Genomic DNA, 17,808 nt, shown 5'->3' with positions numbered 1-17,808 from the left:
ATGCAACAATTTAGCACCATCTTCTTTCTTTTCTTCATTTCAAAAACTCTCACAGAAAGAAACATTACTTTTACTCACAATTCCAGGGGGTCCTGGGGGCCCTGCTTCACCTTTTTCTCCCTACAAAAGAAAAAAATAACAGAATTTGTATATTTTTACCGTTAGGCTTGCCCAGGAGAAAGCAGGATTAGGCTTTCCTTTTTCTGGAAAAACAGAAATGCAGATACCATACACTAAAACTATGTTCCTCTTTGGTATCCATTATGGCTGACTAGCTGAAAGTGCTGCAGGACTTTTAGAACAAAAAATGCATTTCATTTTACTTTGCACAAATACGGTGTACAGAAATCAAGATTTCTACAAATCAGGAATTGGAGGCTAATTAATCACTTTACAAAGAGAGTTCACAATATTTGTTCCATTGATTGCAAGCTACCTCTGAGAACATTAATAGAATCATTTTTTATGGAAGTTGAATCTCCCTTAATGAAGTAAAAAATAATAAATGAAATAAAATGATATGAAGGATTATGATGTCTAAATATATTTTCTTACAGATATATATGATTTTATTTGAGGTTTTAGGTATAAATTTTCTAAATTTGCACTGGAAGTCATAATAATATAAGCCTATCGATGGTGCTTTCTTTCCATGTAAAAGGCAGCATGAATAACAAACATGGGTGAACAAACACTGACCACTTTGAAGTTTAATTTAATTCATGCTAGATGAAAAACTCAAAGAAATTAACCCTTTTATAGCTAATATTCATATATAAACATCAAAATAATATTTTTAAAAGCCCAAAGATATGGACATTATTTCATAAATGTACATTTTTCCTCTTAAGCTAAGGTATAAAATTGCATAATTAAAAATTGGAAGTTTTAATATTTCTTATTTGAAAATGAGACTCTTCTTTTAGGAATATCTATTCAACTTAAAGCATTTTAGCTAATATAATCTAAACATATTTACCTTTTAAGCTCTACAGAATTTTACTTTTCTCAGAAAATTGCATTATTAGTAAAGAATTTTTCCTTTTGTCCTCTTTAGTAAAAAAATCTTGAGGTTCCTGCCCTAGTTTTTCACTCATCATCAGAGATGACTTCTCAAAATTATTTGATTTTAATAGATTTAAATTACTGAGTTGCATGCTTAAAAGAGAAAAATGAAACAACTTTTTGAGTTTTCTCTGCCTTTAAATTCACATATCTTTTTTTTTTTTTAGGTTTGAAAACAAGCCAAATGGAAGGCTGGTGGAAGTGCCTTTGTAGAGGCAATCTGATGGCATATAGCATAGCTCCAAAAGAGAGACTAATCACTGACCCAGCAACTCCACTTTGGGCAATTTATGATAGGGAAATAATCAGGTAACTGAACAAAAATGTTTACAATAATGAAAATCTGGAAATAACCTAAATGTCCTGCAATAAAAGACATGGACATTAAAAATGTTAATGCAGAACTAAATATACTGACATCAGAATATATCCATGCTGAATCACTATGCGAAGAAGCAGTGTGTACTGTACAATCTCTTTTTTTTCCAAGTGTTATATAAAAAGGACAAATGTTAACTCTGACCATTTCTGAATGGGTAACAGAATTACAGGTAAGCTTTATTTTCTTCACTCTATCATTCTACATTTTCTGTTTTTTATAATCAGGGGGAAAATCAATCTAGCAAGAAAATGACAGAAAAGCACAAATGAGTAGAACATTTTATAAATTTACCTTGGAAAATCCATGCACACGAATAATACCATTAAATAAAGGTGCTTTTTTACCCATATGGAGCATCAATTACTTTTTTCTGAGTCTATATTCCTTCATTCTAGGGGATTAAAATCAACCAACTTCTGGGTTGGACTACAAAACGAAAGGAAAACTTCAATACAATGTCACCATTTACCTTCATGCCCTCTCCGCCAGGGAGTCCTGGGTATCCTGAGTCACCAGGAAAACCCTAAAATGGAAAAGAGGAAGAGCAGAGACAATCACAAGCTAGGAAAGTCAAGAGGTTGACTGCTTTGAAAAATTTCAGGGAAGTACTCACTGGACTCCCTTTTTCTCCTTTTTCACCATCTTTTCCAGGTTTTCCCTGCACAGTAAAGATTTAGCCTTTAGTATTTCATAAGTAATAATAATAAATAAAACACCAAGGTGACTCAAATACAAGTTAATACGTTGCCTCGTTTATGAAACCACGTGCAAAGTAAAATAAGGGTTCTTGCTTTCAGCTGACAATACTAAGATAACATGCACTATATTACACAATGAGTAACTACAAAAATGAGCAATAGAGGATGACTTTTCAATTTAAAACAGTCTGGTTAGTTACAAAGCCTTCTAAGAGATCCACAACATTTTCAGTAGCATAGTTAACATGACAGAAGTCTTCCTATTGGCAAGTCAGTACCTGGTAGCTAATATGCAAATGATTCATTTTAATGGAGGTTTCCCTATATTATTTCAAGGTGGAAACCTTAAACGTTTCAGGCACCTGGCAGCTCATACAAGGTGCCGAGCACTTCTCTGTAAAGCGAGAAGCATCTTAGCATCTTTTGCTCCTGGCTGTGGTTCAGTCCAGAGACTCGTGTGCAGGGTGGGAGCTCAGGGCTGGCTCCAGCGCTGTCAGGAATGGCAGCAGCAAGGACAAACCAACTGCTCTTGATCCAGGCCAGTGGGTATTTTAAAGTGATGGCACAGCTGGTGGGCAGCTGCTTCAAGGAGGCATCCTTCCACCCCAGGTGGCCCCACCATTGGAGTGAGGTCACCTGAATTAATAAAGGCCTGAGCCTTCCCAGAAGGTCTTTCAAATGATGACAGCTCTCTGTATGTCTGCTAACCAAGATTTCAGAAAAGCGTTCCTGGAGGTGAAAGGGATATACTAGAAGATCCTTTAGAGGCCTCTTCCAGTCTTATGTTTCCATGAACACATGCTTCTAGGAATGAAAGAAAATTATTTTACAATAAGGAATGAAAGGCACTTACTCGGGGGCCCAGTTTTCCAGGTTCACCTTTCTCTCCAAATCCTGGAACTCCCTTAAAAGCACAAAAAAGAGAAGGCGTTAGGTACATTAACATATTTAGGTAAAACATTATAATACATAAATATTAAATTTATGGAGAAATAAGCCTGTAAGTTAAATCCAATACTTTCACATAAAAATAATAATGATAAATAAGAATTTACGACTTACTTGGAACCCAGGTTCACCTTTTTGACCCTAAAAGAATATTTTAAAAGAGAGAGATCAATACTAACAGGCATATCAATTTTTTATGCTACATTTAATGTGCAAATGGAAAAGAACTTTTCCTCATATATTAACATAGAAATTAATGTAGGTATCAGGTATTCACTTCCTAGCATTGACTGGGCTATGACTCTAAGAAGGGTAGAGTTAATGAGGCTTCATTCAGGAAGACCAGAACTCTCTTCTACTCCTCAATTTGTCTCCTTCCTGCAGACCCAGAGCTATCCCTAAGTTTAAGTCCATTTAGGAGGTTCTTACTTTAAGTGAGCCAGCCTCAAATCAGTCTCCTGTTGCTGTCACTCTCAAAGATGCTCACAAAAATGGGGAGGAAAATCTACATATCTGTTTTCCAGGCCAGGGTTGAATGTAGCTGGGGAAATTGTATTTGACCTGGTTTACCTCTGTCCTTTCGAATTTGTCATAATTAGAAAGACAGTATTCACTGGACAAAATCTGTTCATACCTTTTCTCCTTTGGTAGCATAGCCTCCTTTTTCCTGAACTTGAGCTTGTCCTGGTACTCCTGGAGGCCCACTGACCCCCTGTTCACCCTGTTGTTGCAAAATTTGAGAGTTAATTAGGCATAGAAATAACTACCCAAAGAATAAAAAATGCGGAGGGAAAAGATGCCTCAAATAACACATCTATTTTTAAAACGTAATTATGCTTCCTTCTATTCCAACCTATCATCACCTAGCAGAAAATTAAATTTCAGTAGAAAGATGGTACACCAAATAACAAATCATATATATTAATACATTAATATATAAAAATTATACAATATATACATTATATTCACATTATGTTAATTGTATTGTATACAATATCTATACGCTACATATTTTAATTACATATATATGCATAAATAATACATATAGATATTTATACATATATATGTATAATATACACACATATACACATTGTACTACTGTATTTCAATAGCATGAAGGAAAATGACAAGAACTACTTAACAGTGCCTGGGAAGAAAGGAGACATTTTTAGGTAAAATCAAGACCAAGAGGACCATAAGTGCTTTCTTCCTCAAGCATCGTTAACTGCTAGTCGCAATCAGAAGTACAGTGAAAGCCAGCTATAGCACAGTGAGTGAGGGCCAAAAATTTCCACTGTGTAAATTTCAGTATCACTTTATTGTGAGGCTTAAGAAAAGACTGTGCCAAAAATTAGGGGTGGAAGGCAGTGGGTGACCCACGGTACAATCCAAATGTGTTCAGGTACCAGCTGCATTTGGCGCCACCTGGTGGCAACCATCTACACCACCTTAAAAATTAGTGGAGATGAAGGTGGGCCCTCTGGTAGAGGAACGGCATGAATTTCAAGAATCCTCCACTTAATGCCCATTTCATTGTTCTGATCCAGAGAAATTGGTGCAGAGAACACCAAAGGATCTGGGACCTTCCTAAGAAGAAGTTGCCTGCTCTGGTCTGTGGCCTCCTATACCTGGATCACTTTCACCCATGCCCATGAGGACTCTGACCTGCCCTACTGGAGAAAAGAGGCTGAGTGGGGAATGGGAACCAAATGCCAACTGTGTTCCTAATTCTCATTATGATGGCCTTCATCACTGCAGGGTTTAATATAGTTATGGTATTAATATTCAAGTCCTAAATTGGACTCTTTTATAATAAAATCTAGGCTTTATCACTGCCTAGAGACACTTTGATTGTACAGATAACTGGGATTAATAGCCTCATTGTACTCTCTGCAGACTGCACCAGAGCACTTTAATAAAGTCTAGCTTGATTTTTTTGAGAAACACTAACAAACTCAAGAACATGTAGAGAAAATAAATTTTTGTTACCAGGGTCTAAATGTCAATCCAGAAGTGGAAATTCTATCATGTTTAGAGCTGTGATTTTAAACATGAGAACACTACACAGCAATGTGAACTCACCTTATCACCTTTTGGTCCTTGAAAACTTAAGCCCATTTGACCCTGTTGATTAAAAATTAGACTTTCATTATTAGAGTTGTCTACTTCGTTCAAAATCACCCCACAAACTGCACAGAAAATGCTAAAGATGGTAGATTTCAGGCAGTAACTTTGTCCCACAATGAGCTCAAAACTTTCAAGAAAATAAGGACCATGTGGTATTCAATTTGTATGAAAAGACTTTTAAAAGTATTAGTGACAAAGAATTCTATAACAACCATTTATTTTTCATTTCAGATTTTTTAACCCTGGCTTTAGGAAACCAAGGGAACGATCAGTGATTCCAAAACAATGACTGTAGGATGGATGGAAAGAAAGATGATAGAGAGATAGAGAGACAATCCACAGATCATTCAATAGATAGACAATACCTGGATAGATCAGATAGATGGACGGACAGATGAACAGAAGAAATTATAATTTTCCAAAGCTTTTCACAGGAGCTTAAAGAATGAGTTATGACAATTTCACAATAGTCCTATATTAATGCCAAAGAAAGACAACTAAAAAAATTTACCTTTTCACCTGGGGGGCCAGGAGGACCTGGGGGACCCTGTAAGGGAGAGCATTTTAATTAAATATGGTTCATGACTGTGCAGACTGACCTTTGTACCCTGATGAAAGGTATGTTCTTAGTGGTAATTCACATTCCTGCCAGTGTAAACTCATATGCAAATACGCCCATGAGATGACGGGTGCCCTTTTGAGTTAAGGTGTGGCCCAGGTGAATCTGGCTGGGTCTTAATCCTTACTTCTAGGTCCTTAACAAGGCAAGGGAAATTAGGACACTGTCAGGAGAAGCTAGAGTCAGTGAATCAGAAGAGCAGGCACAAGAAGAAGCTGAGGGCCGTGTGGCAGCAGCAGAGACACATGGCATGGAGCCCCGAGGGTGAAGGCAAGCCAGCACCAGAAGGCTACAGCCTTTGAGGAGAAAGCAATTTCTTGAGCTTCTGAAACTGAGTCAATAAATTCCTGTTTTAAGCCAGCCCATTGTGTGGTATTTGTCATAGCAGCCTGGCAAACTAAGACAATAGCCCTCATGAGCTTTATTTATTTATTTGTTTTTAAATTTATTTATTTATTTATTTATTTAATTTATCCCCTCCCTCCCCCAGATAGTTCTCTTGTCTGTCTGCTCATTGTCTGCTCACCTTTTCCAGGGGACACAGGAAACTGAACCCAGGACCTCCCACATGGGAGGCAAGTGCCCAACCACCTGAGCCTCATCCACTCCTGTCCCAGTGAGGTTTTAAATGCTTCTTTGTGCTGACAGCTAGTTATCTTGAGAGCCTGTCATTAACATAATTTACTTTGTTAAATATTTAAATATTTTTCCTGTGCTTTAGAACTGTAAACTTTGAAAGTAATCAGAAATTAGTCCATGATGATAATTAAGAGGTTGCAAGTGCCTCAAACTCTTAGGCATTGACCCATGGATTCCAATAGTCTAGGAACATGTCAGGCTAGTAGATGATATGTTAAATCAACAGACAAACTCTATGTGCCCAGGAAATTCTAATTTGGGAATGACGTTTGTCCATTTTAGATATACCATTTGTCTTTAAAACTGAACAATTTCTTTAAGAGAGTACACTGTAGTGAAATCAAATAACATCTAGTGGTTGCAACAGAATTTCCTAATGCTTTTGAAAATCACTTTTCAAAGGGAAAAAAAAATCCTAGTTTCTTTACTCATAAAAATGAGTCCATTTATTTATAAGAATGTAAATGAGACTATGTTTTATGAATGGAGAGAACTGCTGAATTTCACAAAAAGAAACAAATTAAAAAGTTAAGACTGAAAATCTTTCAAGAAGACTCAAATATAGTAAATTCATTGGCATTATTCATTCCTAATTAACATGATGTTCTATAGATAAATATAAGTCCTGCTAATAACATTCCTGTGCTCTCAGAAATGTGTGAGCATGGAGGAGATGACACCAACTTCCCCTGGAAAATGATTAGCTAAGAACGATTAGCTGTGAAGTAGGACAATACAATAGAACAAATAGAATCTCCTGGGAATTTAATCTCTGGGTTTTTAACAAGTAAAATGTGAAGTGGCTTCTTTGCTGTGGCCTGGTCTGCCTCTGTAAGCCCTACCCAAGCCAGAACCCTCAGGTATAATTACACTTTTCTGAGCTCTTCTCCCCTGCTTCGTGGTAAAGTCACCCAGGCAGAGACTGCTTTACCTATCTTATAGCTCAGCTTCTTCCGGCCGTACATAACTCTGGTATCCAGTTAGTCCCTAAATTAATTAAATTCCTTGCCGTAGCACCAGGCAGTTCTTCACACAACTCTGCAAATGTGTGGACCACAGGTGCCAGCCAAATGTTTTCATAAGAAAGAAGCTCATTCTCCCAGATCCAAATGAAGTGAGGTGGCCAGTGAGTGGATTTTTCATTAAATTATTAATTATCATGCCCCGATACAGGTTCTCCTTTGAATGGTCACCTCAGAAAGATAGGCCCCCCCCAAACTTACTGGTGGTCCGATAAATCCTGGAGGGCCAACAGGACCTTGTAGCCCTGGCAATCCTGGCGAACCCTGTGATTTATTAAGAAAGAAAACAATTAAAATGCAAAGTAGGAGGTGATTCTGCATAAGCTTATAATGATTTAACAAATGCTTACTGGTGTTCCTGGGGGTCCAGGAAATCCTCTTTCACCCTTCAACAGTGTCCCAGGCACAAAGCCAAGAATTTCACCTGGATCCCCCTACGAGATGAAAAAATAAAATAATGTCATCAATGCTCATGCTCACATAAAGAGACAAAACTCACGGAATAACAGGCATGCAAACTGCAGGGGACTGTCCGAAGGTCTAGGATTTAGACTGTCTAAAGTTGAAGTAAACAGCCTGGGGTAATCTACCCTATTCATTCCTGCTGCTCTCCTGATCAGTGTAAACTGCTACACAATCATTTTGGCTGCAATCAGGACTGAAGGTAAAAGAAATCTGATGTGCTGTCCCATGTAGACACGCTGAAATCCTAGATAAGGGGCCTGACCTCTCATAGAAAGATCGTGGCCACAAGATGCTCTTGTGAAATAAGGATTGTTTCATTTTCATAAAAGCAGGACTGTTATGAGGATATTATTTCTTAGGCATTTGGAAGGAAACGCGGGGACCCAAGAACACTCAACCTCATGGATGTGAGTGTTAGTCTCTAGTAGAGCTACTGGAAAACCGCCGAAACTTTTACATGGCTCAGCCAAAGCCTGAATGCCCCACAGTCCCTGAACTTTACCAAGGCACAGCATGAAAATGACAAAGTGCACTCGTTGATAAGTGCAGCTGAGCATTGAGACACTGGTGCCCTGGTGGCACAGGCTTTGAAAGCTATCGACCACCATTGCTAGGTTAGGAGAGGCTCTCCTAACTCCCGGCACGCAGTGAAGGCGGCCGTAGCAGCAGGGACACAGCAAAGCACACACTGCCTCATGGACGCCCTGAACACACACTATGAAACATCTCCTGGCTCCTGTGCAAGGTGGTAGTGCTGCGGAGGGTGCGCTTGAGAGAAAATGTGGATGTGAAAATGGTAAGAATTGGATACAGAATTGGGGGGTAGAAAAGAAACAAGAATCTCAAGTGAAAGAAGGAAAGGAAGAAAACAGAAAGGAAAAAAGAAGAGGGAAGAGAGGTTGAAATAGGAAATCGGAGAGAGAGAAGAACGGAAAAAAACAATTAACAAAAAAAGAAAGATTGAATGTAATATTTTTTAAGTGAATTAAAAAAACAGTACAATAAAAAGATGAAATTTAAAAAAACACAAAAAACAGTACAATAAAAAGATAAAATTTAAAAAAAAAAAAGAGAAAAGAATCCTTAATAGATGGCCTGAAATTTTTCTGCACTTGGTTTGGCGTGCCATATTTTAAGTAGGCTTAGATTTACTTACCTAATTTTGTTTGACTTACAGTATTATTAATATCTTTTATGTTTCTGAACCCTTTTGGAAAGTGAGAAGAAAGTGGTTTTATTTTAAAATATGCTAAACTTATCAATATGTGGATAATGATAAAGCTAATAGTCATTGTAAGTCAGGCTGCATTATAAAAGCCGAAGCTTACCTTATGTCAGGCTCTTGGAAGTAAGTACATTTATTAGCCTCATTTTACTATTCGGAAAGCTGGAGCTTAGTGTATAACATCAGACAAAAGTTGAGATTACCTGGTGTTGAAATTTTACATAAAGTTATGGAAACCTAGTTTTCACATAGGTCTGGGAAGCAGAAAAATTATCAACTGTGTGATACGCTGATTATGAGCCTGTATTTTAATTCTACACTTACTGCATGTAGAGCAAGGATCCTCTCAGAATGGCTGACCTCTTCTCTATTAAATAAAATATTGAGAAAAGCAAAAAAAAAAAAAAAAGAGAAAGAGAAGAAAAGGGACAGACAGAGAATTATATGCAATTTTCCCAAAGTAAAAAATCGAAAATTAAAAATAATGACACCTGGGTTTATGGTTTGAGGACCCCTAAAGGTTAAAAGAGTAGAAGCATTGGTAGGGGAGGCCCCCGCAGGTTTCTTTTTGGAGCGCTGATCTCACATTGCATGCTTTGGACATCAGGGTTAGGTGCTGGGTGCAAGACTGACTGGCCAAAGAGGTCAGGGAGAGGCGGGGCAGCGGCCAGAGGAGAGGGCCGCTCACGAGGACACCGCCCTGTGGTCTCAGTGCCCAGGGCCGTGCTGGACCAGGCTCGGTGGGATCTGCCCGGGCCTTTCTCTAGGCGCCCGTAAGGGTGGAGGAAGAGAATCCCTTTCCTGACAGCAGGGACCAGATCGCCCTCCTGTGTGGGGGGCGGGGAGGGGGCGGTTCAAGAGGGTCTGTATCCCACCCGTGACACGAAGGGGAGAATCAAGCTGAGAAAGGCCAGGGATTGGCTCTGCATGCAGGGTGCCGGGTCATGAAGCATCTAACCTGAGCCACTGTTCTTTTTTCCCTGTAGTATGACTGAATTGATCATCTAGGGACTTGAGATTAATGGCAACTCAAAAAGCCAACTGTATTTGAAGGAAACTATTGAGAGTAAACATAATAATCAAAGGTCAAGAGAATAAAATCATCCAATAAAATAAGATGTACCTTCATTCCTGGTAACCCTGGGGGTCCCTAGAGAAGAAAAAATTTGCATTAGTCCTTTAGTCCTTTTTTCCTCAAAGTACCACTAAGACTTAAGTTGGCGGGGGGAGGGGAAGAAGACAACTGAAAATGGAATGGGAATTGAGAAACAATGACCAGAGAAAGAAATTCTGAATTAAACAACTCTGTACTCACAGGATTTCCAGCAAATCCAGGCATTCCGGGAGGCCCAAGAGGCCCTCGTTCACCCTAGAGGAACAGGAGACGGTCACTCACCAGCACCGTGAACAGCAGGTGGAGCGTCCTGCCGCTCGCCTTCGGATGCCACCCGCTCCCACCCACCAAAGAACTTTCATTTCTTGGCTAAAAATCATTTCCTAAAAATGCTTTGCTACAAGATATATTTCCGGATGTTAGTTCATGAAAGAAGACATATATTTGATAGCATAAATAATAGGGCCAAGGATTAATAACACTATTTTTTAATATTATGCAATCATTGATAACAGGTAAGAAATTTGGTGTTTAAAAGCATTTTTAGGACCAGAGTCTACCAAAAAAAAAGGCACAGTTATATCTTTCCTAAACATTAAATGTGGGAAAACTGTATTTCACTACCAAATAAAGTTTTAATAGAAGTAACTTTCCATTAGAGCAGATAAAAGTGCATTAACAGAACACTCTTACCTGAATTCTTAATATACAAACTTACACAAAGCGGGGAAGTCTTGGTTCTGACTTACCTTTGTCCCATTGCATCCGGGGATGCCTGGAGGACCTGGAGGACCATCTTGGCCAGGAATACCCTGTAATTAACAACGTGAAAAAGTCGTCAAAATAGAAAACCACTGATAGTGACAGCGCATATAGAAAAAGTTGCATAAAGGAAGCAGAGGGCATTTTATATACATACGGGAAGGCCAGGGTTTCCAGGGTAACCAGATGCTCCTGGTGGTCCCTGTAGAATGGAAACAAAAGCGTTTAAACCGAGCGCACAGCCGCCTCATCCCCTTCCACCGCAGCCACCTTGTTAATGACGTCAAACCCTAAAGCCTGACATTCAGAACATGCCACCGACAGGGCCCAAGTAGACAGGGCATTCTGGGGAGGGTCCGCCCAGTGGAGGAGATCCCCAGGGGGTCAGGGGTAAGGCTGTGTCAAAAGCGGACCATGAACGACTGCTCAAATCAAAACTGCCCACACACAAGGTAACTCTGTCCTCATCGCCTCCTTACAGAATAAATCAGCCCCCTGCGGGGGAAGAGTTCGCCGTTGTTTCTTGTGGAACAGCACTAGTTCATCAGAAAATAGAATCCTTTTACTCAAAACACAGAGGTACTTGAACTTGGCTGCTCTAGATCTTCTGGCTCACGAATGATGACAAAGTAATTTACTTTGTCCATTCCCCAAAGACGCCGTGGGAGTGCAGACAAATGCAAAAAGTGTACCATTCTGTTTAGCTCTACAACAATCACAGAATTGACGTTTTTCGTACAAATGTTTTCCTGTTTTCAAATTTTGCTTTCCAAGGTCTTCATCGTGCATTTCCCAGGAACGCAAGTAGCAAAGAACATAAAGCGCGCACGAGGAAGGAAGAGCTGTGAAAATATGATCACTTTCCCCATTCACTGAAATCATCTTTCTTTACTGCCTTGTACACTACCACCACCCCCAATTAAAACAGAGCCCCAAGAGATCCCTGAGGAAGAATGACCAGGAGAAAGCGAGTGTGCGTGATGGAAACCAGCCCCGCGGGCCAAAAGAACTGAGGTCAGGAGATGGCGGGCTATGGTCGGCTTTCAGTGCTCTTCGTCTGAGCTCTGCGGGGGAGAGGCGGAGGATATGGGGCCCTAGAAGGCAGAGGCAGAGAAGGGGCAGCCTGCACCCACTCCTCCCTCCTGACCGTTAGGAAGCAGGGGGGAGGAGCGCGAGCGTCTGTCCACTCTTTATGCCTCCCTGGTATTAGACCCCATCCACCATCATCGTCAACCACGAGCACCGCCTGTACTCACTCGTGTCCCTTTTGTTCCTGGCAGTCCAGGTTCTCCAGTATCACCCTGGCAGAAAATAGAAAGGATATTAAGGCCACTCATTATTTCAAGCATGTTTGTAATCTTAAATTCACAAACCCACCCCTTGGGAAAAAAATTATACTTAATGTACCTTCTGTCCTGGAGGTCCGTGTGGTCCCTCAGGTCCCTGCATTCCAGGAAACCCAATGACACCTTGTAACCCTGGCAGGCCTCTTTCTCCCTAGAGAGCAGAAAAATAAATCAGCTTAAAAATAGAGAGGAAAAACGTCAGTAATCAACCTTTCTAAGTATCATTCAACCTGCTTATGGCTAGAGTGAGTATCTGAAAATAGATGCTACAAATGAACTCCTATTCAGGCAGCTTTTCGCCACTCTCTTTTAAGCTCTTTGAGGGCAGGAAATAGTCACAGATCCGGCACTGAGATTTTGTGAACAGACCGTCAAGGTCAAGTGCTTGCCTTTAGATACCTTTAGGAGGTGTGCGTAGATGATGTGAGTTTCAGCACAAGATGCCAAGACCTTCCTGTGCAATCAACGGTCTGTTGATAGGCTTTGAAATGTGTTTTTTTTTCAAAGATAGGATCAAAATTTATGTATAGTCTCTGCCCTTTTTTGGGAGGTAAAAAAGAAATAAGAAACATTACTTAAAAAGTAATGAATATTATTAATGATACAAACTTGTGGCTGACACAACAAGGATTATAATACATTTGAACAAGAAAAATAATGGCAGCGAGACTGTAGAGTTCTGATTTTCAGCTGGCCCTTGAAGGATGAATGTAAACTATACATGTGAAGAGGAGGGAAAAAGGATTTGAAACTGTAGGACAGATGATAGCAAATAGAAGATAATGGATATTTATGGCATGTGAGTACAACAAACTAGCAAGAAGAATAAAGCTGGGATAAGAACATGGAAAAATGAGTTTTATCTGGAAACATTTACTCCATGGCATGAGGGAGCCAGCAACCTGATGACATATTTTACTGAGACTGCCATATTTAGATTGCCAGAATAAAATTATTCATTATCATGATAAAAAATCAAGAAAAACTCTTGTTTAAGTAGATTAAGTAGTAACCTTTGTTAGGTCATTTAAAAGCAGACAGACGGGGAAAGAAGATGTGGCTCGAGCAATTGAGATCCCACCTATCACATAGGAGGTCCAGGGTTCAGTTCCCAGTGCCTCCTAGAGAAGATGAGCAAGACAGCCAGCTGACATGATGGGTTGGAGTGGCAAGCTGACGCAACAAGATGACACAACAAGGGAAGCGGACTTGGCCCAATGGATAAGGCATCTACCTACCACATGGGAAGTCCGCAGTTCAAACCCCGGGCCTCCTTGACCTGTGTGGAGCTGGCCCATGCACAGTGCTGATGCACGCAAGGAGTGCCCTGCCATGCAGGGGTGTCCCCGGTGTAGGGTAGCCCCACATGGAAGGAGTACGCCCCATAAGGAGAGCCACCCAGCGCGAAAGAAAGTGTAGCCTGCCCAAGAATGGCGTCGCACACACAGAGAGCTGAAACAGCAAGATGACACACAAAAAGAAACACAGGTTCCTGGTGCCCCTGATAAGGATAGAAGCGGTCACAGAAGAATACACAACAAATGGACACACAGAGCAGGCAACTGGCGGGGGGGGGGGGGGGGGATGCCGGGGGGAGGAAGGGGAGAGAAATAAAAATAAATAAATAAAAATAAGAAACACAAGGCGGAAAACATAATGAGAGAGACACAAGAAAGCATGGAGCGGAAGTGGATCAGGGAATTAGGTGTCTCCTGCCCACATGGGAGGTCCTGGGTTCAGTTCCTGGTGCCTCCAGGAAGGAAGACTAGCACACAACGAACAGACAGCAAGTGCAAACAGTGAGAGGGTGGGGAGAAATAAAATAAATCTTTTTAAAATATATATATTTATTTATTTCTCCCCCTTCCCTCCATTGTCTGCTCTCTGTGTTCATTCACTGTGTGTTCTTCTGTGTCTGCTTGTATTCTCATTAGGCAGCTCCGGGAACCAATCCTGGGACCTTCCGGAGTGGCAGAGAAGCAATCATTCTCTTGTGCCACCTCAGCTCTCTGATCTGCTGTGTCTCTTACTGTCTCTCCTCCGTGTCTCTTTTTGTTGCATCATCTTGCTGTGTCAGCTCTCTGCATGGGCTAGCACTCCTGCGATGGGCAGAACTTCTGCGCAGGGTAGCACCCGTGTGGGCCAGCTCACCAAACAGGCCAGCTTGCCTTTACCAGGAGGCCCCGGGCATCAAAACCTAGACCTCCTATATGGTAGACGGGAGCCTAACTGAGTGAACTTAAAAAATTTTTGAAAAAGCAGACAGCACTTTAGAGCACACAGGCAGGATTACCTACTGCTCAGTACTTTTCTTAACCTTATATTAGTTCAAAGTAAAACTAAATTGACAAGTTATATATTACATAAAATCTACTCTGCAAAGAGCACATTATCAAGAGTTACTTAAAAGTCTATCATAGTCATATAACCGAAATAATACAAAGCAACTGCTTTCAAAGTCATCTTTCTTTCTGACACACTTCAGCCAGTCCTTGGAATTGCTGACGAATTAACCACATATTGCATATGAATAACTACAGAAATGTAGTTCTGAACTTGTAAGTGTAACCACTGGTTCATCACCATAGAGTTTTACATGTAATTGAAAAGTGTGAGTCTGGAGTTTAGAAACAGCATTTGAATAAATATGGAACAGATTATTTCAAACTCCAGAGGACACAGTAAAATAGTAAATGGATTTAAGAACATCAAATTCTGCAATTTGGCTTGCTTGTTTGGAACAGCAGCATCCAGGGAATGTACCAGAAAGAACAGATGCTAATACACTGAGGAGCCTGGGCACAGGATTTGACATGGAACGCTGGCTCCCTCTCCTTGAGGCCTTGCAATAGCTGGGAAAGAAAAACAGGCTCAGGCCAAGACTTGTTCAAATGAGGAGCTACCTAGACACACTCATTCTTCAGCTAAAGTAATGGCAACAGGAAACAACTGCAGAAAATACTGATGACATAAGGAGGTATGTTGTAAGCAGTCATCCTATCTATCATTCATCTTTTATTATGATGTAGGAAAATCTCCCCAAAACGTAACAGTACTATACTGCAAACAACTGGCAAAAAGGAAAAAACAACAACTTTGGCTTGGGTATTCTTAAATAACCTAGCATGCAGTAGGAAAGACACGTGAAAGACACATCAATGTGAACGCTTTCCAAGACATGTGGTGTAACATTTTTAGTACTTAATATCATTAAGAAACCAGCAAAGATAAGATTTTATAAATTCTCATTTTAACCATGGAATGCACTGAAGCCAGAGCCAGATTAGCTGATTTGTACAAGTTTCTCATTGAGTCAGCACTAAAGCCAAAAATAGCAATGAGGTCAGCTTACAGCCCACTCCATGTTTTTTCTAGGTCACTAGAGCAAACTGGTTCCCAGCAGAACATTAAATAATTTACCAACATTACGTTAGCCTGAGGTATCAGCCCTTTTATGTCCATTTCACAGATAGAGAAATTAAGATTCCGATGCTTAACTGACTTGTCACATGTTACTGGATGACCTCTGCCGACGCCTGGGAACAGAATACAGAAATCTGAATTCCCAGCTCTTGCCTTAACCGCAAGAACACATTCTTTCCCAAATGTCACTGGAGCACTTAAGCAATCCGTAGATCCCAAGAGTTTTGAAATTAAGTAGCTAAAAAGGAAGTGACTCCTCTGTCAACATGGTTCTTGCCACCCCCCCATGTATTTTTTCCTTTCCTAATCTTTTGTTCAGACAAAAGTGCACATGAATAATCTAAAAGCCTGTACTCTGTCCAAGGCTATTATGGGAACCAGAGCACAGCAGACAGGATAAGCATTCAAATAGCTATACAATTAGCTGACAAACGGCATGTGCTGGATGGTGACCAAATGACTCCTCTCTCAGTCTTTAGTGAATCTCAAGTGGGGTCGCAGGAAGAGCGAAGAGCTGGACATTTCGTGCAAAGGTTATTTGTGCCAGCAGTTTCCAATCCAGACTCTATGTAGCCACAACAGGCAGCACTACGACGGTGACTGCCCTTCTCTGGAGTTGCAGGCAGATCATGTGGAATGCAAGAAACTGAGAAAAAGGACTCCTTCATTTTTACTTCCCATGAAGATCCAAAAGGACATGGTGACCAAAAAATTAATGCCAAGCAGAAGTGAATATCACAACCACTGTTTATCACAATATGGGAAAGAAGAGAGGCATTTGTAATATGTGCAAAAAAGTTCTGATGCCATTACATTTCACGAGTTCATTCTTGAACATCAGTGGAAGGTATCACACTAATCTAAAAAGAAAATTAGTATACCACTGAACTGAAGTGATTACCTTAGCTGTATCCTCAAATGAAGAAAATGAGAGTTTGAGGTGCAAAAGCAAAATGGCACCATCTCCAAAAATGAAAGAATACAGCTATGGAGACTAGTCTTGGCATCAAAATTAGTCATTCTAAATTAGGCCTGAAATAAGAGTTTCATGTGTGGAGCACAAAATTTTTGCTTAATATACTACTTAAAGCAAGGATACTTTTATTCAATCTAGAAAATGTGAGATGAAAAGCTTCTTTTATAATACCCAATTATTTCCCTTCATCCTAACATGCATGTGGAAACAAGTTCATGATTCAGGGTCTCAAATGCTAGAAGAGAGCTCCCTTCATATCTAAGTTGGAAATTCAAATACAAATAAAGCACCCAGGAGGACTGATGTCAAAGCTTCTCGATTTGGGGGGTAATACAACTACCAATGACATAAATTGAAGTTAACACAAAATGTATCTAGAATAGTTTGTCAGTTTGATAGAGACCAGAGGCCATAGTATCTTTCAATGGTCAACACTTAATTGCTATCTTTTAGTCACATTTTTCACTGATTCTTTGAAATCAAGCACAAGCAAAAACGTTGCCAGAGCACTGGGTTTCCCTCTCAGACATGGACCGAGTGTTGTGTGGAACCCCCAACATGGGCTTGTGCTCTCTTAATAAGAAAGCAGAGCAAACCTGAAAGGTGACGTTAGAGATACACTGCAGCCTAGACTCCACCTCTAGGCTGGAAGTACATCCAGAGCAGGGATATCGTTTTATTTATTCAAAGTGTTTGCCACACACTACAAATTCCATAAAGATGGGTGAAGGAATGATGAACCAGCCAATAACACAACACGACACTTAGCATGAGATTGAATTCCACATTGGTGTCCTAAAATTTTAAAGCATAGTAAAATCTGACTATTGGTCAGGACAGGACCCAAGGTACGCCAGCAAGGGACTGGCTAACAGATGCATCAATGGCACAAGAAGCCACAGGGAAAGTCATGTTCAAGGCATGATACTGGACCAGCTGTTTCTTTCTATCATCTGGGGCCTTGAGATTTCAATTTCCAAGCAAAGCTGCAAATAAT

At 40.3% G+C, this 17,808-nt stretch overlaps 1 protein-coding gene across 1 annotated transcript in view; it reads right to left on the bottom strand.

The window, feature by feature from the left end:
• The window catches only part of COL4A1 (collagen type IV alpha 1 chain), a 156,769-nt gene that overhangs the window by 51,833 nt on the left and 87,128 nt on the right, over positions 1-17,808 (bottom strand). Inside the window, exons 3-18 of the mRNA XM_004447022.5 lie at positions 12,474-12,563; positions 12,323-12,367; positions 11,224-11,268; positions 11,054-11,116; positions 10,506-10,559; positions 10,314-10,340; positions 7,851-7,934; positions 7,702-7,764; positions 5,732-5,767; positions 5,176-5,217; positions 3,728-3,814; positions 3,208-3,234; positions 2,999-3,049; positions 2,061-2,105; positions 1,917-1,970; positions 79-120 (exon numbers count right to left, since the gene is read on the bottom strand). Of these exons, the coding sequence (XP_004447079.2) occupies positions 79-120; positions 1,917-1,970; positions 2,061-2,105; positions 2,999-3,049; positions 3,208-3,234; positions 3,728-3,814; positions 5,176-5,217; positions 5,732-5,767; positions 7,702-7,764; positions 7,851-7,934; positions 10,314-10,340; positions 10,506-10,559; positions 11,054-11,116; positions 11,224-11,268; positions 12,323-12,367; positions 12,474-12,563 (855 nt within the window). The remainder of the gene's footprint in view (positions 1-78; positions 121-1,916; positions 1,971-2,060; positions 2,106-2,998; positions 3,050-3,207; positions 3,235-3,727; positions 3,815-5,175; positions 5,218-5,731; positions 5,768-7,701; positions 7,765-7,850; positions 7,935-10,313; positions 10,341-10,505; positions 10,560-11,053; positions 11,117-11,223; positions 11,269-12,322; positions 12,368-12,473; positions 12,564-17,808) is intronic.

The sequence above is a fragment of the Dasypus novemcinctus genome, chromosome 15 (genome assembly GCF_030445035.2).
Source record: "Dasypus novemcinctus isolate mDasNov1 chromosome 15, mDasNov1.1.hap2, whole genome shotgun sequence".
Lineage (NCBI taxonomy): Eukaryota > Metazoa > Chordata > Mammalia > Cingulata > Dasypodidae > Dasypus > Dasypus novemcinctus.
The sequence above is the reverse complement of the archived record's forward strand: the minus strand, read 5'-3'. Positions and strand labels throughout refer to the sequence as shown.